This window comes from Hippocampus zosterae, chromosome 15, assembly GCF_025434085.1.
Source record: "Hippocampus zosterae strain Florida chromosome 15, ASM2543408v3, whole genome shotgun sequence".
Taxonomy (NCBI): domain Eukaryota; kingdom Metazoa; phylum Chordata; class Actinopteri; order Syngnathiformes; family Syngnathidae; genus Hippocampus; species Hippocampus zosterae.
Window position 1 is genome coordinate 10,436,366 of NC_067465.1, and position 20,795 is coordinate 10,457,160.

Consider the following 20,795-nt stretch of genomic DNA (forward strand, 5'->3'; position numbering starts at 1 on the left):
AAAATAACTTACAATTACAATTTGACACATGGATAAAACAATCGTTTTGTTTTAACCTTTTAAATATATATAAAAGTAAAAGACAAACATGATTTTACATGGCACAATATGTTGTGTCACAGGAAAAGTTAAGACTGGAGCATGGAGATGATACGATCTTAACTGTCAATTTTGTTACAACAACCAAAAAAAAACAAACAAACACAAGATAGTCCAGTGAGTCACGTTACCAAGTCAACTACTCCAGTGACTCTTTTGTAATTTGGCTTTGTATGTCCTTGACGCCAATTTAAAAAAACATTTTTTTATAGCACATCAGATTTTTTTTCATTCTTTTTTAGTTTGACAGTATGAATTTTTACCATGTGTTGTAATTTATTAGATATGTTACAGGAAAAAAAATCCACTGGAAGTTACATGTCATCTAGAATAGTATTGTTTGTTATTATTATAAACAGTTGACGTGCTAGAGAAAACGAGGGCAGATTTGCAAAAAATCTAGAAAGGTGTACTTGCATCTCTGATTAAAAAAAATGTAACAATTTGCTGATGAGTAATTTTTCATCCTTTCAGCTGTTCTGAGAGGTTTCAACCTGCGTTTAAAGCCGCACGTGCATGGTGAGCAGTCGAACTCCTTGCAGTGCTTTGGCAGCAGACGTCAAGTACGTGAGCGGATGGAGCCACTAGTGGCTCAGCGACTCCTTCTCATTCAGCCCCACTTTGCAGCGCGCTTGTTCTCATGAAAGAACATAAAAAAATATATAAATCACCATATAGCGACAGGGGTATTCGTTTGACATTTCCCAAGAGGAGATGACAGTGTTAAAGTGCTGATAATTAAAAGTTCTGAATGCCATTCAGAAGGACAAACAGGAACATTTAACGGGGGAAATTTCTCCATTCGGTTCTCATTGGAAACCCTAACACTACAAAGCCCAATTCGGATTTGTAATTTGAGACTGTCATTTCAAAACCTAGCCACTCTTATTTGTAACGTCAACCCTAGCCTGTAACGGTAATTTCAAATCCTAACCCTGCCTTGGTACCCTACTTTGGACCACTGACCCTCTCTTGAAAGCCTAATTTTAAAGTTAACGTGAAACGTTTACCCTATATTGAAACCATCAGTTTTATAACCCTAACCTATGCTGGAATCCATCCTACTTGAAACCTGAACTTGATCTTGAAATTCCAATTTCCTGTCTTGAAATCCTAATTTAGAACCCTAATTTGAAATGCTACAATTTTTAAAATTTTTTAACAGGAAACCAAAAGGAACAAAAAATATCCAAACCCTCGAAACAAATGAAAAATATCTCCATTGATTTAACACTAGACTGCTATTCTGTGCCGAGTTTTGATTGGCCAGTATGCAATTTTTAGGGTAAGGCTCAGGAAGAAAAAAAAATCAATAGAGTATATATGAGACACCAGCAATAAACACTAAAAGCCAGTCACATACAGCAAAGATTAAAGACCATAAAAAACAACACACCACCATTGTGTTTTTGCTGCATTGAGGAAGCATTACATGTCTGTTTACATGTTGTTTGTGTCATTTACATGTTGTTGGCATGTTGCTGACAGGTTTACATCAGCAAATTGAGCTCCATGGAAGCCTCTGCAGCTTCACCTTGATATGTTAAGACTCCACTGTCGAAAGCCAGCCTGCTGTCCAATCGTCAAAAAAGGCATTCCAGTCACGGAGGACTGGTGGTCTGAGGGACTCTGCTTCAAAAAACAAACGACCACCAAAAAAGAAAAAAAAAAACCACCCCTATTTATTCTCTTTGCTGCATAAACATCATCCTTCCTTGGCGAAAATGTTCCATTGTAAAAATCCAACAGTGCCCCCCTGGCCCCCCCACAAAATTTTGAACCTTTGGTCCACATTTTTCTTTTTCGAAATAAAAATACATTTTTTTTGCAGTTCCCCCCATCTCCCATTTCAGTATAAATATGGAGGGGGAAAAAACTATTCTACTGTGCAAGTGACAAGAAACACACATTTTGACACTTGAGGATCCAGGGTTGCAGAGGTATTTTTTTTTCTCTTTTTAAACAAACTGAAAGTCATCAAAAGGACTAAAAAGCCGACGTCGAAACGCGTCATGAGTGTAGAAAATTTGCGCGACGCATTGCTACCTACTCCTGGAAGAGAGACTCCCCACACTGGTTTATGTTTTTTCAACAAGCTGCCATGTTGTTGTGGTGCATGGAAAGTTATGTCGCTTTGTTTTTGTACAAAATGTCCACATAAAAGCAAGGAATTCCGCAATAAAGACATCCATTTTTTTTTCATGGCAAATGGTTCAAAGTGGATTCCCACGTTACACAGCAAGAGCGTAAAAACTGACCAGCACATGGGTGGAGCAGAACGTTGTCTTGGTATTTTGCCAAACTAGTGAGAAGACTTGTGGGAGCCAACACAGCCATATCCAGGCAAGTTTTTGCAAATGTAAAATGCAGTCTGATTTTGGTCACCAAATTTGCCGCATGCGCCGTGGGCATGCAATCAAATAAGCCAGAAGGCCCATTGAGGCATAGCGGGGGTCGACCAAATTCACAAACCTGTTAAGACTTTCCCTGGCACAAAAATGAAGATTTACTCATTTTTACAGCACAGTCTACTTTCTGCCACCAAATTGTGAGGTGTGACGGAGGCACACCAGTTCCGTCCGCCGGAACGGCCAGAGAAGCGCAGGGAGGGCCCCAACATGAATTGACACAGCATGAAAATAAAAACGGCTAATGTTTAGGCCAATAGCACGAGCGCTTGTGTATGAAAATAGGGCCTTTAGTGTCGGCTAATCATCTATCTGACTGGCCTGGACACAAGATGGTGACCTCATGGTGACCGAGATGTATCCTGGAGACTAGTCGGGTCGCCAGGCAGTCGTGGTAAATTCAAACATGTTCAATTCCTTTCGGAGAGCTTTTTGGAGACTTTTTCTACATCTGCAGCAGGTCTGCGAAATCACCATGTGCTGCTGGAGTCATCGCAGATACATCTCGGCTACTTTGTGAAGCTGTCTATACGTCCGATTAGTCTTGACAAGACATCGCACTGATGAAAGCCTCAGCAAGACTTTGGTCTCCCGAGTTCGCAAGCATTCGCCACCAACTGAAATACCAACTTTAGATACCTGCCATCCATCGATTGGTCGTGAATAATTCCCAACCAGGGTGGCTAGCTGAAGTTGCACCGGATTTGCCTGAAAATAACGACTGTAATTCTTCTTCCATTTTCAGATTTTTTCATGTGTCCTATCATGGCCATTGAATTTTATTTTAATTGGAAAACCATTGTTTTGGAGGGTGGGGCGCTCACGGGGTGTTATTGTAAAACATAATTTCAATGGGATACAATTTCCGGTTCTGGTAACCCCAAAGCGGCGGCTGATCAGTCAGAAGTGCTGCTCTTCTTTGTTGATTGTAGTTAGTGCCAATTAGCATGCATATTGCTAACGCCAACGCATGTGGTTTTGCATTCACACATGAGTCTGCATCCTCTGCGTATGTCTCTGTGAGTGGTCAGAAGGGGGCGACGAGTACGAAAAGCGGGTAGCAGTGTCGTACTTTCCCAGCCCCGCTTCGGGGCTGTGCTGCCCAGGTCCGCTCCCTGGTCCCGTGGGGTACATCTCGTAGGCCGGTCCCTCCTCCGCAGGCGGCGCGAAGGCCACGCGATAGCCGTGGTACTGCGAGGGGTACCCGTAGCTGTCGTAGGCAAGTTGGGTGGTGCCGTCCAGCGGCCCGCAGTCCCCCGGGTAGTCCGCCGGTGGGTTGGATGCCGCCTGCTGGGCAGCAGCCGCCGCCCGGGAGAGTGTGCTGAACTGGGCGTAGGTGGAGTGCGAGATGCGGGAAGGTGGGCGCGGGTCATAGCAACCGGCCCGGGAGCCCGGTACTCCGCTGGGGGGGACCGCGCCGCTGGGGGCCGAGGGCGGGGCTGCGGAAACGCTGGCGCCGCCTGTCGCGCTGTTGGCGTTGGGAGAGCGGAAGTCTCCCTGGTAGTGGACGGCGCGGGACTGAGGGCGAGCCTCGTCGTGGGTGGTCGCTCGCACGTTGTAGTAGCCATTTGTTGGATCCTGAAATCGCAAACACAAGTAACGGCCTCGTGAAACTAATTCAAGACCTGGAACCCAGACCAGCGTTTCTGATACCCTAAACCTAATCTCCAAGCTGAACTTGAAACGGAAACCATCGTATGACACCCTAACTTGAAACTCTAAGCCCGTACGCTACCTTGAGTTCGTAGTCGTCACGCGTGTCGCTCTCGCTGCGCACATCCTGCTTGAGGTCCATGTCGTCTTTGAAGGGCTGAGTGGAGGGAGAGAGGGAGACAGAGGGCAGAAACTAAACCGTCAAACGACAAAACACACAGACGGACGGAGGGAGAGAGAGGAGGAGGGGCGGACGTCCAGAGAGGAGGAAGACAGGGAGGAGAACAGAGTTGCAACTTTTATTCATTTAGCTCATTCGATTCTTGCCCGACTGACTGATGAAGAATCATTTCAATGTGTTTCGTTAAGAGAATACTTTTGCGTATGCATGTAATACTTTCCGGATTCTCTTAATTATAAATAATATTATTTATCGTATTGTTTTGTTTTTTGTAATTGTAAAGTGTCCTTGGGTGTCTTGAAAGGCGTTTATAAATAAAATGTATTATTATTATTATTACAATAAAACCCAAAAGGAGAATCTACTATTATGAATGATATACTTAAAAAATATTTTGTTTCATCATCTCATTAAACAAATCATTTCATTGTAAATAATACAATAAAATAAAAGTAAATTTGTAACGAAGTATTCAACAGATCTGTATTCTGATTCGTTATCATTTAACTGCCAATAAAATAACGAGATGGAATTAATTGACTATTGTTAATCGAGTCCAAAAATAGAAGGAAAATACAATTTTTAGATTTGAAACTACTGACTTGTTAATCAGATGCGCCATTTTACACATTTGGAATGTATTCATTCATTTAATGCTGATGTATATTATAACAAAAAATATTAAAATATGAGGCTAAATTATTTTTTCATTCGTATATTTGAAATACAAATTTAGATATTCCATGTTACTAAAAATGAACTGTCCCATCTGTCTGCTTTAAAAAACATATTTGGCAAAAAAAGACCACCGTTTTCCCAGGTGTGTGGTGGTGTCATGTTGTGGATGAAACCTGTCGAGGTGCGTGTGGACTCACCGAGTACATCGCTTTGACCATGCGCGTGGCCGTGGAGACTGTGGCCGCTTCCTCCTCCAGACTGTGCGTCTCCTTGTTGACCGTCTCCACTTTGATGTCAACTTTGCCCAGCGTCACTCCTCGATGTCCTGGAAAGACAACACAAGCACTTCAGGGTCCACTTTACGGTGTCCAGAGTTGGGAGACAAAATCGAGGAAAATGCTCTGGTAAATTTTATTGCTTGAACTGCTCAGTTCATTCAGGATATCTTGGCAAGTATTTTTCACATTCTCAAAATGTCCTTTTTAAAAAAATTTTTAGTCGACCCACCTATCAATTCAGCCCCCCCACCAACCCCCATCTCACATTCTATTTTTCCCTTTTAATTAATGGTGCAGCATTTAGGTGTGTTTTAATGCACTGCGTGTTTGCACTGAGGATTGAGGGGGGAAGAAATTTCATCTGTGCTGTATGTTGTACTTTGAGCATATTTGACAATAAAGATGACCTTGACTTGATTTGGGCAAATTGCATTCTCCGGCTGGATTTTGATGTGTGAAAATCATACAGGAAGTTCACCATTTTAAGGTTCACCTCGTCTTCAGAGGCTTTCTTTATCTGGCATATCCACAATTATTTCAAGAATAATGAGAGGTTGGCGTGTGGGCGTTTGGAGGCTGTTTGCCACATTGGTATGAATATTCATGAGGTTCATTTGAATACAACGCGAAAGCAGACGGCATATGTCGCAGAAGCTGATTGACGGAGACGAGAAACTCACTGCCTTTGCGTTGGCGGTACAGGAAGAAGGCGAGAGCCAGCAGCAGCGTGAGCAGAAGGATGGACGAGCCCACCGTGCCTCCGGCGATGATGCCCACTGGGACGATGTCTGAAAGGGGCACGAGAAGCAGCGAAATAATGACAGCCTAGACTCGCGAAATTTAGAAAATCAACAGGTTTTGTTCGTGAGGGGACAACAACCCAATACTTTTTGCACCAAGGTCATATCATGGGTGAACATGCAAAAAGATTTAAAATCGAATCAACGGCTGTTGCATTCAGGTCAACCCAAAAACCAAAGTAGACATCCAATTGGTTTTTGCACTCAGGTGACACCATGGTTCAACCCACAAAGCCGATTTCAAAAATAGAAATCCGATCCAGTCTTTTGCAGTTTGGTAGTCAACACACGCACGTACGCATGCACACTAAATACAGTTTTGCACATTCATTTAATCAACCCTCAAACTGTAATTTCAAGCCAACACGTTTCCCACTAAGTTGATGCCACGGGTCAACCTCAACAAATCAACAAGTGACATTTTTACATGTGACGGGTTTTGTTCTAAAAGTGAGACCAAGGGTCGACCCAAAATTTGGAAATCCAATGGATTTTGCACAATGATACCATGAGTCACCCCAACTTAATTTACTTACATATATAAATCCAACAGATGTTGCACAAAGGTAATATCCCCCCACCTCCACTAAAGTGATACCATGACTCGTCTCAAGATTTAACAGTAGAAATTGAACAGGTTTGAACTAACAGGATAGCGCATAGCTTTATCCAGAGCTCCCATTATTTTAGATTTTATTTTGAATTATTGAGGGACTCACAAAATCATGCCACTGGCCCCATCGCTTAATTTGGGGCCCACATTCATTTGGGTTCATTTTGATGACATAAGTGGACCTCTTGCCAAATGTTATCCCGAGTCAGGATTCGTCTGGACTAATGGCCTTTTGTGGTGATTCTGTACCGGTTTCCTCCAGAGTGATGATCATGGTGCGGGGCCCGAAGGAGTTCCAGGCAGTGCAATTGTATGGCGAGTGGAAGTCGGATTCCATGACGTTGTTGATGGTGAGTGTGGAGAGCACGGCCCCGCCCTGCGACGGCGGCTTGCTTTGCTCTACTGTATAGCGCTCCATCAACGTGCCTTTCTCCTTCTCCCACACGTTCTCCTTCCATGCCCACACCTACAACACGCATGACGTGGAAGGTTTATGAGCCTTGTCAACTCGCCATTAGGGATGTGAAGGGAAAAAAAAAGCAGTGAGGTGCCATCCAAATTGACTACGACGCGATGGCCTGACTTGACCAAAAATAAAATAGCGATCATTTGAGCAAGTTTTGCGAAATGTGCATTGTACCTAGATCACATTGTCATTGAATAATGTCGGATTATGATTGGATCACATTGCAGTGAATCATATTGTATCCCGACGTAATCATTGTGAATCACATTGCGTCAGAATTACGCTCATCAAATGGCATCACATCATAATTGGGAGTGAATTTTTAAGGCGTCAGATCGATATTGTAGTGAATCGGCTCATATAGGTCAGGTCGTGATTGCAGTGTATTGCATTGCTTTCTAATTTCAGCGCGTCGGTTCGCCACTGCGTTATATTGCACCGTATCGTGAGGTGGCAAATCCATCCTTGGTGGAGTAACAACGATTGACATGTCATTGGGCCAATGTCAGATGTGAAAGCAGGCCTGCCATATTGATAGCAAAGTCCAGGAAAAGATCGGTCGCCCCCAAGCTTAAAATGCATTGTAACTCGCATTACTGAGACTGCAACAGTTAAAGTATAAGTGAAATGTGATTAGTCTCGCCTTACATTAGTGCTAGTCACTTCCACCGCATAAATTCCTGCAGATCTACCCTCTTTTATGGAGAAGAATATGCACACAGATGGATTTATTTAGGAATATCTGGCGGCAAATGCGCACGCGCACACACACACACACACAGCTCACATTCCATTTTTTATAAGTCCTTGTGTTTGTGCATTAAGCCACGACTATGATGTCGTATCATATTATACGCTCACAGCTCTCTGGCCGGGCTGGGGGTTCTGAAGCCTCCTAAAAGCTCTGATTTCTGTCATGTCGGCGCAGCAAAAATTGGATAATTGCCGCTGAGAGGTGCAGCTAAACGCTGTTTTTTTTCTGTTTGTTTTTTTAAATAGGCGGGGAGGGTGAAAACGTTCTTGCATGTGCAAGCTTTGAAATGATCCATCACTTTGTGCTAGAGTGTCATTCCATCAAGTGTGCTTTGAAGGAAAAAAATTGGGTTAACAGGTTTCTTTAAAGAAGAAAACTCATGCTGCATTCAAGAGGTTGAGAATGCGACACTCAAGCCAAAGAAGGAAAAAAGAAAAAATAACGGTTGATGCACAATGAGTCTAGGCTGCGAGAGAAAAAAAGAGGATGTTCTTTTGCCAGTATTCTGTGTCAATTAGTCTTACTATGGTTAAAAAAGGCATAAATGAGAGACGGATGGACTCACGATCTTGTCTGGTGGGGGCGTGCTGGCGATGTAGCACTTAATCTCGCCTCGCTCACCCCGGACGGCGTACTGGACCGGATCGCTGGAGATTATGGGCGGGCCTGGCCGGGACAAGACACAACGTAAGTGAACAGCTGATATGTAGGGACAAAAGTTTAGGTGGTCTGATAGCTGGTCAAGATAAATACGTAGGCAAGTACGGGGTACCTCAAGTTATGAGTGACTTGGCTTATATGATTCTCAAGATTTGTCGCTTGGTGTTTTTTAAAATTATTTTTATTAATTACTCATTGTGCGTTTAAAAAAAAAAGCTCATAACTGACATGAAACACTTGATATCTTAATACTAACACATGAGAAATGCCATAGACAGGCCAAAACAATAGCATCAATGTCTTTTTGAGTTGAAGCAACACAAGTAGACAGACAATATAACATTCTGACAGGCATACATTTGTTAGTCACTGGGAAAAAAAAATCCAATAAATATTACTCCATCTCTATGACATTGCCATCTGATGACCATGGAAGAAGAAGATGCTGGCTGAATTACTCATGAGGTCCAAACTGTTTAAATTGTACAATTTTATTCAGTTCCACCATGACTGTACATTTTTATAACATGCAGCATTTATTGGTATTTTTTGATTTTTATGATTTTTTTTGGGGGGGGGGGTTAATGACTATTCTACTCATTTCAACAGAAAAGGAACAGTTGTGCTTTTGAGTTCAGCTTGAAATTTGTATTTATAGATAGTTGGGCAGATAAGAAGGTAGGTGGGTTGTAAGTCAGACTTGCTGATGAGTAAATAGGTAAGACACGTAAGCAGAAAGGTGGATGGAAAAGTTGGTAACAGTAAAACAAGAAGGTGAGTAGGCAGGCAGCTCGGCAGTCAAACTGTCTATTAAGTCAACGGGTAAGTTTGTCACGAGGAAAGGTGACTTGGTAGTAATACTACATGTGTTACATGGACTTGTTGATGGCGACTCACCATTGACTGTGAGCATCACTTCCGTCTCACCCACGCCGATGCGCGGCACGATGGCCTTGCACACGTACTGGCCGGCGTCTGCCTGGCTCACCGACTTCAAGTAGAGCTGGTTATTGTTACTAAGCACCTGCACACATATAGCCGTGGACACACAAACATAAGACGTGGCCAAGCGCAGACTCCAGTAAACAGCAGAATCTGCTTGAGAGGCATCAAGCTGAGCCAGACACGGCGAGCGAGAGCAGCATATTTAATTTATAAAACATGTTGATTTACTCAGCAGGCTCCATTAGCTTTTTTCTCCTGGAGCTTTCTCTTAAACTGTTGGGCATGAATTAAAGATTTAAGACACGCAGAGTCTTTATACAAAGTGTCTACTTTACAACTAAGCAAACATTTATGAAGTCTGCCTTTTTTTTTTTTAAAACCCTTTTCTTCGCACCAATCGAAGGCTTTCTGGAGAATTTCCCAGTAACATGGGGTTTCCCCTCTGTGCTGCTGTCCAGTTGTTTCCAATGTCCCCTTTTTTTACAATGTACAAGTACAGGACAGTTTGGGTTTAGAGTTGTGCGCCTAGTAGTACCACATTGTGCCGCACCGTGCCGAACAGCACTGAGTTCTACCGGGATAGATGCAGCATAATCAAGAGAAAGAAGAAGAGGCAGAGAAATTCTGCAAATAAATAAAATAGCTTGGTGGCTCGACAGGCTGGGTGACAGATAAATGGCCCGGCATGTAGTCAGAAGAGAGGTACCAAGCAGATATTTAGGTCGGTTAAACCTGAAATTTATGAATACGTTGGAAACTGCAAAAGTAGGGAGGCAAAAAAAAAAAAAAAAAAAAGATCTTGCTTCTTCAGAAGGTGCTGATGAGCTGATCCTTTGCAATAGGTGTGTTTCAGCAGGGAGAGATGGAAAACAAGCAGGACATCGGAGCTTGAGGACCAACTTTGGACACCCTTGCATTAGCTATTTTAACCCTTTCAGTCACCCTGTAACCAGATGACATAATAAGGTGTACACTGTAGTGACCCCGAAAGTTTAGCGTGTTCTACATGTTTTAAGTGGCCCGAATGCCTCATTGTTCTGATATTTTGTCTGTGAAAGCAACTTCTGAGGAAAAAAAGCCCAAAACAAAATTTTAAAATGCACTAATCAGATTACATTTGGTATACGGATTATTGTAGGGTACTTTGGGTTAAAGTTATTATGAAAATGTATTTTTAAACCATCTTTTTTATTTAGTCCTAAAAAGAAATGCATGTTGTACTCCCGGTCAAAAATGACCAAAAGTAGTCAAATGTACCCAACTAGAAATAATAACCACTTATATTTCTATTACACCTGCTCTGTACAAAATAACACATTGAAGAAGCATAACACAGTCACAAATGTCACTTTTAATGGCACCAACGTATGATGGGAAAGCCTCTTCCAATTACTGTTGCTGTCATAACATTTTGTGTCAGTCCACTAAGGAGTGCACCAGAAGTGGTGTAAATAGAAAATATAGCTGCACTGAATCTTGCCGTCTTAAGAGCGTTTGGTAAATCGTAAGTAGAAAATGTCTTCTCCCATGTTTGTATACTTTTGTCCATCAAATGCAATATGACTATCGTTGGAGGGAATGGTCATCTATTTTCGATTGATATACTAACAAAGGTAAACGTGCATACCATCATTAACATGTGAACTAAAGCGGGCAATAATTTCTCACCATGTTGGAGCCCTTCTTGGTCCAGGTGAGGGTAAGCGGCGGGTTTCCAGACCACTTGCAATTCAGGGTGACGTCAGAGTTCACGTCCACCGTGATGGGCCGCGGTTCAACTACCAGGATGGGTCCGACTAAGTCAAAGAGACAGAAGAAGTCACGCCTGAAGGTAAACGGGCAGATTTTTTTGGCTAGCAGATGTGTAGGTGGGTAAGGCGTTGTTTCACGGAACAAACACGGATTTCACAGGATCCAAAGAACACGTCTATGCTACTTACAATGTACGTCCACCAGTATGCTAACGTTGGTGCTGCCCACCGCGTTGAACACCTGACAGGACACAGGTTCGGTGAAGAAGGAGTGGTCGGCCGTGGTGGCAAATATGCTCTCTCTGGCGCCCTCAAGCAACACGCCGCCCTTCGCCCACCTAACGGAGACACGATATATGTAATGTTTGATCAGTCCTCTATACCGAGTACAGCAGGGGCCCCATTCCAGCCATCCGGACCTGTAGCCCATGATGGGCGGGTTGGCGGTGGCCTGGCAGGTGAAGGTGACCCTCTCGCCCTCCAGGACTGAGCGAGGCTCAATAGACAACGTCACCGTCGGCGGATCTGGAGAAAGCACCAATTATAGACAATACTTTGGAGCAGAAAAGATGTTTTTGTGTGAGTGTTGCAAATCAGTTTTACAGATTAGTCGTTTTTCGCAGATGATCAAGAAAATATGCCTGTGAGTATTAAATTATCGCCTATGTGTTGCTCCACCGTTTGTGTTCAAATACCCGACATGATGCTATTAGTTAGTCCTTTTGTGACAATTTGCATGGTGTGTTAGCATGAAGCTAGCAGACGTTGGGAGGGCAATTTATGTGAAAATTAAATACACAAATGTTTTATGCTTTGTTTGACTAACTTCAACCTGTTGTGGCAATAAACAACTCGAAGTCTCTTTTGAAGGATTGTTCACCAACTACCAAATGGCTGCTTGTACCTCGAAAATGCACAAGTTGCTAAGACCTGGTATCTCAGGTCACCACTGTATTATGATGGATGTCATTGTTGGTTGAGTCAGAACCTACGGTGCACGTTGAGCATGACGTTGGCCCGCTTGCCCATGGGCACGGCCGGGTTGCTGGCCACGCAGGTGAAGTTGCTGTGGCTGTCGGTGTCCAGCGGCATGATGGGCAGGTAGCTCCTGGTGGTCACTCTCTTTCGGTCTGGCAGCACCTCCTGTCAGGACGGGAATATTTGCTTTTATTCGTTTTATGCTTTTTGTTTATTTTGGGGTCTTATGTTCTGCATTTAAAATAAATAAATAAATACAAATAAAATAAAACAAATGAACGGAACAGTGTGTTATGCACGAGTGCCAGAAGATGTCAAAACATCCACTGGATTGTGCGAGTCGGTGTTTGCTGCTGCGTGTGCACATGTGAGCCGGTGTGTTTGCGGTGAGGCTCTTGGGCATGATTTCACGTCTGGAGTTGAGTGCACGAGAGGGAGAGTGGCGAGAGCAAGTGTGTGTGTGTGTGTGTGTGTCATCTGTGTCTGTGTGGGTGGGTGCAGAGGTGGGAGAAAGAGGGCAAAGTGTTCATTCAGATCATGCAAATGATGACATTTAAAAGGTTAGGTGCATTCCCCTTGTTAAGTTGATTATGACAAGATGCATGTTACCAAAATGTGCACTGTATGTCATCTTGACTAAATTGTCTTTCGGGATTCTGAAAGAATGCGTTTGGTTTCTTGTAGACAACGTTGTCGTCGGTGACTATGAAAATGCTTTTGCTACAAACACATGGAACAAAATCACGCATGTGAAAGAAGCCTGAAGACCACAAGAAAACAAACGATAAGCTAAAAAAAAATGTACAGGAAGTGTCCGAAAATATTTTACGTTACAAAAACAAACAATGAATCATGTTACACTCAAAAATGTTTCAAAACACATCAATTTGCCCGAAAATATGCATATGTTACAAAATCAGTATTTTCTTGATGACTGAACTGTCTTTGATGATTACATCACAAATGTGTCATCATCGATGTGACCTTGAGTGAAGAACAACAAGGGCCTTAAAGATATATATATATATATATTATTATATATATATAACAAAAGGTTGCAAAAGGTTGCAAAACCAGGAATGTTGGGTTAAATGAGGAGTAAACCGTCTTTAGTGATTATCAGAACACGTATGTTTTACAACAATATGCACGTAACAGACGATGGAAGAGTCGAAATTGTCTTCAAAGACGATGGCAACGTGTATTTCAAACAAACAAATGCCTTTCATGATTAGAAAAAAAAAACATGTTACAAACTACACATTCCGTCAATTGAAGTTGTCTTCAATTATTATGAAAAGATGTGACGCAAGCATATTACGTTGACTGAGCACTAAACAAAAGTCTTAAGAGACACGTAAAACACGTACGTCAGACTGACCGGATCCTGACAAAATGGCCACTGAACGTTAACCCCCCCCCGCCCCCCCATGTATGAAAGTGACCTCAAAACTTCTCGTGGAAACAGAGCGCCTTCGTTGTCCCTCAATGGTGTTTTTTTGATTAGCTTTGCTCCTTGTCGACTGTATAAGGTTTTGTTTCTACTTTTTGCACAGGACTCCTGAGCTGCTGTCTGCTTTGGGGTAGATACTCCCTAATTCCTCCTTTTCTGTGCCAGAGGCAAAGAGCATAAAAATCAGCCAACAAAGAAGATGAAGAAGCTTTGCTGAGAATTTAGAGTGAACTTGTTCTGCTTCTGTAGCGGAATTTGCGCCGTAACACCTCTTTAATCCAACACTCGGCGTGTGAGATTAAGCGTGGATCTGCCGGAATCGTCTGTTTGTTCGTCTGTTTTTGTACTACTTCCCATGGAAGGGTTGAGATTTTTTTTTATTGTCTGTCATTTTTTTTAATCGGTTTAAACAAAAAAAAATGTCACTTGTAGGCAGTGTCTGGGACAGGAATGTCGATCCAAATATGGTGCATGTCTTGACTTTGACACATCATGAATGACACGTTCAGACATTTGGATTGACATGGCCTTCAGCCAATGGGCGGCGGCACTAAATGAGTCAGCCAACGTCTGAAATCCAGTTATCATAAGTGGATATGTGCAGGCACCAACATTGTAGCGATGCTTAGCTTCCGTGGACTGCTTCGCCTAATAAGCCTTGGTGGAGGTCCTGTTGCACGTGTGTGTGTGTGTGTGTGTGTGTGTGTGTGTGTGTGTGTGTGTGTGTGTGTGTGTGTGTGTGTGTGATGACGTGTTTGAGTCACCGTGGACTGGTGGGCGCCCTCGGCAGGCAGCCCGTTCTTGAGCCACTGGATGTGTGCGGCCGGTTTGGCGCCGCGGGTGATGCAGGTGAGGTTGTGCGGCGTACCCGCCATGAGCAGCAGCTCCGGGCTTGCCTCCATCACGGGGTCCTCGGGTGGGACTGGAGGACGGAGATACAAACAGACCGTTACTCACCCTTTTCTATTCATGCGTGTGTGCGTAAACATGGACGTGTGCTTGTCCCATTTTTATATAAATATGCATAGCTTGCATTTATAACAAGATATTCCACAGCCAGATACAATATTGAATTTGTGGTGTCAATGCATACAAAACATGGGGTCAAATGATATAATTGGATCAAATGTGTCTTCGTGAACCAATCATGACAATTTTTCCATGTTGTCATGTACTGAAAGTGGATTTTTTTCAATATCTCCATTACCACATAATTGCGAAACTTTGAGGGGTCGGGGGTGGTGTGGTGCTGGCTGTGACTTACTGAGGACGTTGAGCTTGGCCCTCCGCGAGCGCAAGGCGGCCTCGGTGGCCTGGCACTCGTACAGCGAGTCGTCGGATAGCTCGGCACGCGAGATCTCCAGGTTGTACTGGCCTGTGTCCAGAGCCCGCAGCACTCGGTACCTAGGCCATGCTGGAAAAAGGAAACAAAAAAATTGACAGCAGTGAAATGTGAACCAAGGTTACTTTTTAACCAAACTTGTCAAAAAATGGGTTCGAGATGATCACGAGGAGGCTTTTAAGTAGCGTTTGTAGCCCAGAAAACATCAAAAATGCTCGCTGAAAAGATGATACTTTTATATTTAACCAGGTCAGGGATTTCCAAACTGTGTTATGTGCTCCCCAAGGGCAGCACCAGATTAAAAGTCTTGTATAATGCTACAATGACAAATTCACAGTGAAACCGATTGGTGGGGCACATAGTTGCTTTCATTGTAACAGTCCCAGATCCATTTTTTAGGGTGTATGTGGGTAAGAAGCAATGGCAGATGGCTCAAAAACAAATAAACGGAAACTCCAAACAACATATTTTCCAGCTGCTAAAAATGAAAGCAGAAAGAATGGTTCACACTATCTCAATCGTACAAATGGCCAAACTTTTACGCCATGCTCTGCCCACATTCGACAATGGCAAAAAAAAAAAGCTCTGTGATTTAATCAACCATCTCTCTATTACAGCTGCTTAAGACTGGGACTCATTTCTGAAGAATTCCTTCATCGGAGTTCAGCAGAATAACTTTACAGGGCATGAGACTGATTGTAAAATGGTGACTTCAAACCAAAATATGACTTTTTATTCAATTTGGCAAAGGATCTCAGACTTTTTGTGTGTGTTCTGTTATGATAGACGTATTACAGAGGAATTTATATTACTGTATATGAAAGACATTATATCGTATAAGATACCAGCTCCATAACAATACTGTATTGATATTCTGTCCAATAATTCTGCAGTATTTTTCAGTGTTACAGACATTATCAAGATATTTCAAAATATGTATCATATGTGAAAATATTGGACGGCTCGATGTTCGATCGGTTAGCGCGTTGACCTCACAGTGCAGAGGTCGTGGGTTCGATCCCAGCTCCTGCCTTCCTGTGTGGAGTTTGCATGCGTTCCCCGTGCCTGTGTGGGTTTTCTCCGGGTCCTCTCACATTCCAATAACATTCATGAGGCGTGGATGATTGTTCGTCTCCGTGTGGCCTGCGATTGGCTGGCAACCGGTTTAGGGTGTCCCCCCCACCTAGTGCACGAAGACAGCTCGGATAGGCTCCAGCATGCCCCCGTGACCCTTGTGAGGATCAAGCGGTTGAGAAAATGGATGGATGGATGATAAAATATTGATATTTTGTTGTAGAGAAACCCAAGAATATGATGACGTGATATTTTGCCACAAATTTGTATTTATCTGTCTATCTTCCGACCTACCTACCTAAACGTTAGTGCTGGCACCGATGAGCTCAGAGAGAAGATGAAACATTGTTATGAACCCCACCTGCATCCCTGTTTTCCCATTTTTATGAGGAGGCTGGAATGGATGAATGGGATTTCCATTCATTTGAATGGGAAAAGATCATTTGAATTTTCACAGGAGCAAGGTGTTTTTCCAACCCCTGCATTCGTTCACCTTTGAGCGACGATCACAGAATGACTGCATCACATTTGCAGCGGCTATACTTTTAGTGTCTTTCTAGTGGCGAAGACGACACTTTGTCACAGTGTGTTCCTTTTAAAGAAGACGAATGGCGGCCGGATGGTGGTGGATGCGGGGGGAGGGGGGGGAGGAGGACGACGGTGTTGATCAAATGCAGACGCTTCCCTGGCTGGTGGAGAAGACGGCTGCAAGGACAAAGAGTGTTTAAAAAAAAAAAAAGAGAGGAGGAGAAGGCGGAGGAAGGGGCTGAGGCAGTCACATAAAGCCAGCGATGATGGAGGGGAGTGCGCGTGCGTGTGAATTAAATTGAGTTGAGCACAAAATTCACATCACGTAATGTCAGAGTGTGTGTGTGTGTGTGTATGTGTGTAAAAATGTTATTGTCAGCTGTCCAGCAGGTGACATAAATTTTTAACAATTTTCTTTTAGATCGACCCTTCGATATTGAACTATTTAACCCTTTCAACAACAGTGGATACTCGAGTGGACAGCGTATGTCATCAGGCTGCATGAAAGGGTTAATGATGATATTGACAACAGATATCATTTAACATTAAAATTGTAATATTTAAAATTTAAACGATTATTGGACCGAAATGCTGTAATGTTAATAATTATATTACATTTGAGATTTTCCATCTTTTATATTCAATCATGCAACACACTAAATACTTCTCATGATCATTCAATTTCATGTTTTATTCATTAATAAATACCCATTTACATTTAAACTTGTTCAAGGTCAATTAGAATGATATTTTATTTAAGTTTTTTTTTTGTTGAAAAATGTGATTTGTTTTAGCATTTAATAAAAATGGTGCTTTATTCATTCATTCATTTTCCGAACCGCTTCATCCTCAGGGTCGCGGGGTGCTGGAACCTATTCCGGCTGTCTTCGGGCAGTAGGCGGGGGACACCCTGAACCGGTTGCCAGCCAATCGCAGGGCAATTGTGCTTTAATATGATTCAATTTTCCATCATTGAAATTGTTACAAAACAATATAATAGTTATAGTATAGTATATATTTAGCTATTTATATAATATTGAAATTGTATTTTGTTTTTGTTACTCATCTAAAACATTTTCACTAGTTTGATCTTTTTGCTGATATTCAAATATTTTGTTTAAACTGTGATTTAAAAAATATATATATTTTCCATGCACATTACAAGTATTATATTTAACCTTGTCGAAGTCTTCTAAATTTGCATATTATGTCAAATGCCATTTTATTGCATACTATTAAACTACTCTTGTATTAGAATCCACACAACAATATTGATTGTATCTCATCTTTGATGACTCTTTTAAAATCGTCGTCGTTATTCACTTTCCTGATACCAATTGCCTGGTGTAAGTCACGTGATTCTCCTGCCACTTTGTGAGTTAGCCTTCCATTTTGAAGGCCTCAAAGTTGAAAGTATCCAGTGCGGCTGGCTCGTCGGCCAATAAAAGGCGAAACGCTTTGCACAAACGCTGTGAGGTTCGTTCTCTTCCGCCACAATTAATAAACAGCAGACATTTTGTCCGCGGGAGACGCTAAAGTGATTATAAAGCCGCCATTAAGCCACGGCACTTGACATTTAATAACTTTTTATTGAGATTCCGGTGGCAACCGCAGATGCTGCCGCGCTCGCCTCAGACAATAAAAAGCCGCAAAGACAGAGAGCAAGTATGAGAGAACGTCCATTCTTCAAGTGTGGCGGCGACGTTAATTGCCGCTCGTAAAGACAACGAGAAAACCTCCGCCAAGGCGAAGCGATGTAAAGTCGGAACACTGGTCATTTTCCTTTTAGCTTGGAGGCTAGTGGCAGCGACAGCATGAGGGAAATGGAGCAGGGAGCAGGCGAGTATGGGGAAGATGGCCAAACTGCAAATAATTAAATGTAAATGAGCAAAAATAATTTTTTTTTGCTTGTTTTCTGACAAATTTATTGGGCTCATTGGACCTTGTCAAGTAATGACATGAAAAATTGCAAAAACAAGACTCACCAAGCGAATATAACACTCACACATGTGCACTGACCAATAACAGATTTGTGAAAAAATATATACAATGTCCTAAACTGTGACATGAGGTTTTGGTCCGGCGTCAGCGATATACACACCAAATTGATGAAGAACTGAAATCAAGAGGCCAGTAAAAACTGTTCGTTTAAATATAGTTGCATTTTCAAAGGGGGACTGGTAACAAAAAGCGCTTGCAATACATCAGGGTTTAAAAACACGAAATCAGTTTGCAATTTTGCTCTTTTAGACACATCTGTGCACTAAGGAAAAATTATATGTTAAAATTGTGATCGCTAACAATAATAATAATGCGTTTTATTTATTCATAACTTTTCAATTGCAATTTAATTCTAATCAGGAGAAATCATTCGTTTCATTCTATTTATAATATTTTGACAAAAATATAAAAGTTAAAAATAAAAATTAAATAAATAAATATTTTCTTGATACCATTTTTACTACTGAAATTTGTTATAATTGCTGTCAATATTTTATTATATGTATTTACATTTTATTACGTCAATGTTAGTATGATAATATTTATACTTCTACTACATATTGACAAGATTTTTTAAATCAATTTTCATAAGTTAGTTACAAAAATAGTATTTGAACCTCACTCTTGAAGACTTTACATAGATTTTTATAACTATTCTTGTTATTGTCATGTTTATCGATTATCGTCTTTTTACTTTGTCATTTGATCCTTTTTACTCCAAAAATCCGATAAAAAATGCATTGAATTAAGACTCCTTGTGGTGCCCTTAAAAATCAAAACTTTTATGACGCAATAAACCCCTGACCTCGGAGGCCCTCCCCGACGCCGAGCGCCAGGCCATCTTTGGTCCACTGGACGATGCCGCTGTAGTTGAAGACCACGCAGGAGAGGACCACTCGCTCACCCAGGACCACAGATTGGTCGGCCGGCTCCTGGGAAAAGCGAACGCACCGCGCTGCAAAAACAAACAAACACAATGGCGTCTTGTGAGTCCAAGTGCCCTCAATCAAGTTTGGATTTGATACATGTGAAGTACATAACACCAGAATAACCGATTGAACCCAAGAGTCGATTTTTTTGCTTCTTTTTAGCGTAGCGATAGCACAAGAGCTTGTATCCAATCAGATTTCAGCACTGTGTGTTTCCAGGTCGGAAAACCGACACATTGAGATCAATTATATTTGGAAACAGAAGCACGAAACATCACAGAACTGTCTCGAATGAGATCGCGTGCATTCTGTTTTTCATTGCCCTTTTGAACAGCATAAATGAGAGCCCTTATCACTTATTTTCAACGACAAGAGACGCCAAACACAGGAGCAACATTCGTCACAACATTTGGAATGTAATAATTAATCACTAATTTTACATACAGATCTGTGCAGTGCTGTACGATTTTGGTCCTCTCAGATGACAATTTCTGCTGTGCTCTTGCTAACTGGCTAAAGCTAACAACATAAGCTAAGCCTGTTACTTTAGTTTGTGGCATATATACTCTTTGAAACAAGACTCATTTGCATTCCTGTCATCCGTTTGTTGTTTCATCTCAACTTTTCAAGGTCTCTCGGCAGATTTCACTGGTACTTGAGTATGTGTGTTTATATATATGTGAGAATGCAGGCGGGGGTTTTTTTGTGTGTTGTGAGAACATCACTGCAGAGCTGCTCTTTTTTTTCCTGCAACCCCCATCACACAGTACAAAGGATTCTGCTTACACGCTCGCATTTCCCCTGGCAAAATAAGCCTTTTGGCTACCGCAGCGCCGCGCTAAAAACGCGCGGCGTGAAAAGACGACAAGTGTAGTGCACGCACACACACATGGTGTCAGGTGTGGAGGCGATAGTTTGCAGTTGTTTGCATCATCAGGTGAGGTTTCATTTTCTCAAAGCAGGTCTCGCAAGCTAATTAAGAGAAGGTTCTTTATATACACACGCTCACATTTCCCAAACCCCCCCCTCCCACACACATACACGCACAAACCTATGCACACTGCACTCACTCATCCGCCGCAAACACACGCACACACTCCTAGCTACACACACACACTCATTCCCCTACACACTCACGTCCATTTGCACCCAAATGCTGCCCTGCATTCCCAGACATTCACTCACACACACTCGCACGCGCACA

At 42.3% G+C, this 20,795-nt stretch overlaps 1 protein-coding gene across 3 annotated transcripts in view; it reads right to left on the bottom strand.

The window, feature by feature from the left end:
* Positions 1–550: 550 nt before the first annotated feature.
* The window catches only part of kirrel1b (kirre like nephrin family adhesion molecule 1b), a 52,828-nt gene continuing 32,583 nt past the window's right edge, over positions 551–20,795 (bottom strand). For 2 of the 3 annotated variants that reach the window (XM_052087384.1, XM_052087385.1), the window contains exons 2-15: positions 19,468–19,617; positions 14,982–15,131; positions 14,482–14,639; positions 12,279–12,429; positions 11,706–11,811; positions 11,476–11,624; positions 11,204–11,331; positions 9,488–9,614; positions 8,496–8,596; positions 6,960–7,176; positions 5,978–6,085; positions 5,217–5,344; positions 4,243–4,353; positions 551–4,085 (exon numbers count right to left, since the gene is read on the bottom strand). In XM_052087384.1, the coding sequence (XP_051943344.1) occupies positions 3,492–4,085; positions 4,243–4,353; positions 5,217–5,344; positions 5,978–6,085; positions 6,960–7,176; positions 8,496–8,596; positions 9,488–9,614; positions 11,204–11,331; positions 11,476–11,624; positions 11,706–11,811; positions 12,279–12,429; positions 14,482–14,639; positions 14,982–15,131; positions 19,468–19,617 (2,378 nt within the window). In that variant the 3' untranslated portion in view covers positions 551–3,491. The remainder of the gene's footprint in view (positions 4,086–4,242; positions 4,354–5,216; positions 5,345–5,977; positions 6,086–6,959; positions 7,177–8,495; positions 8,597–9,487; positions 9,615–11,203; positions 11,332–11,475; positions 11,625–11,705; positions 11,812–12,278; positions 12,430–14,481; positions 14,640–14,981; positions 15,132–19,467; positions 19,618–20,795) is intronic. The other variant, XM_052087386.1, reaches the window with a different exon arrangement.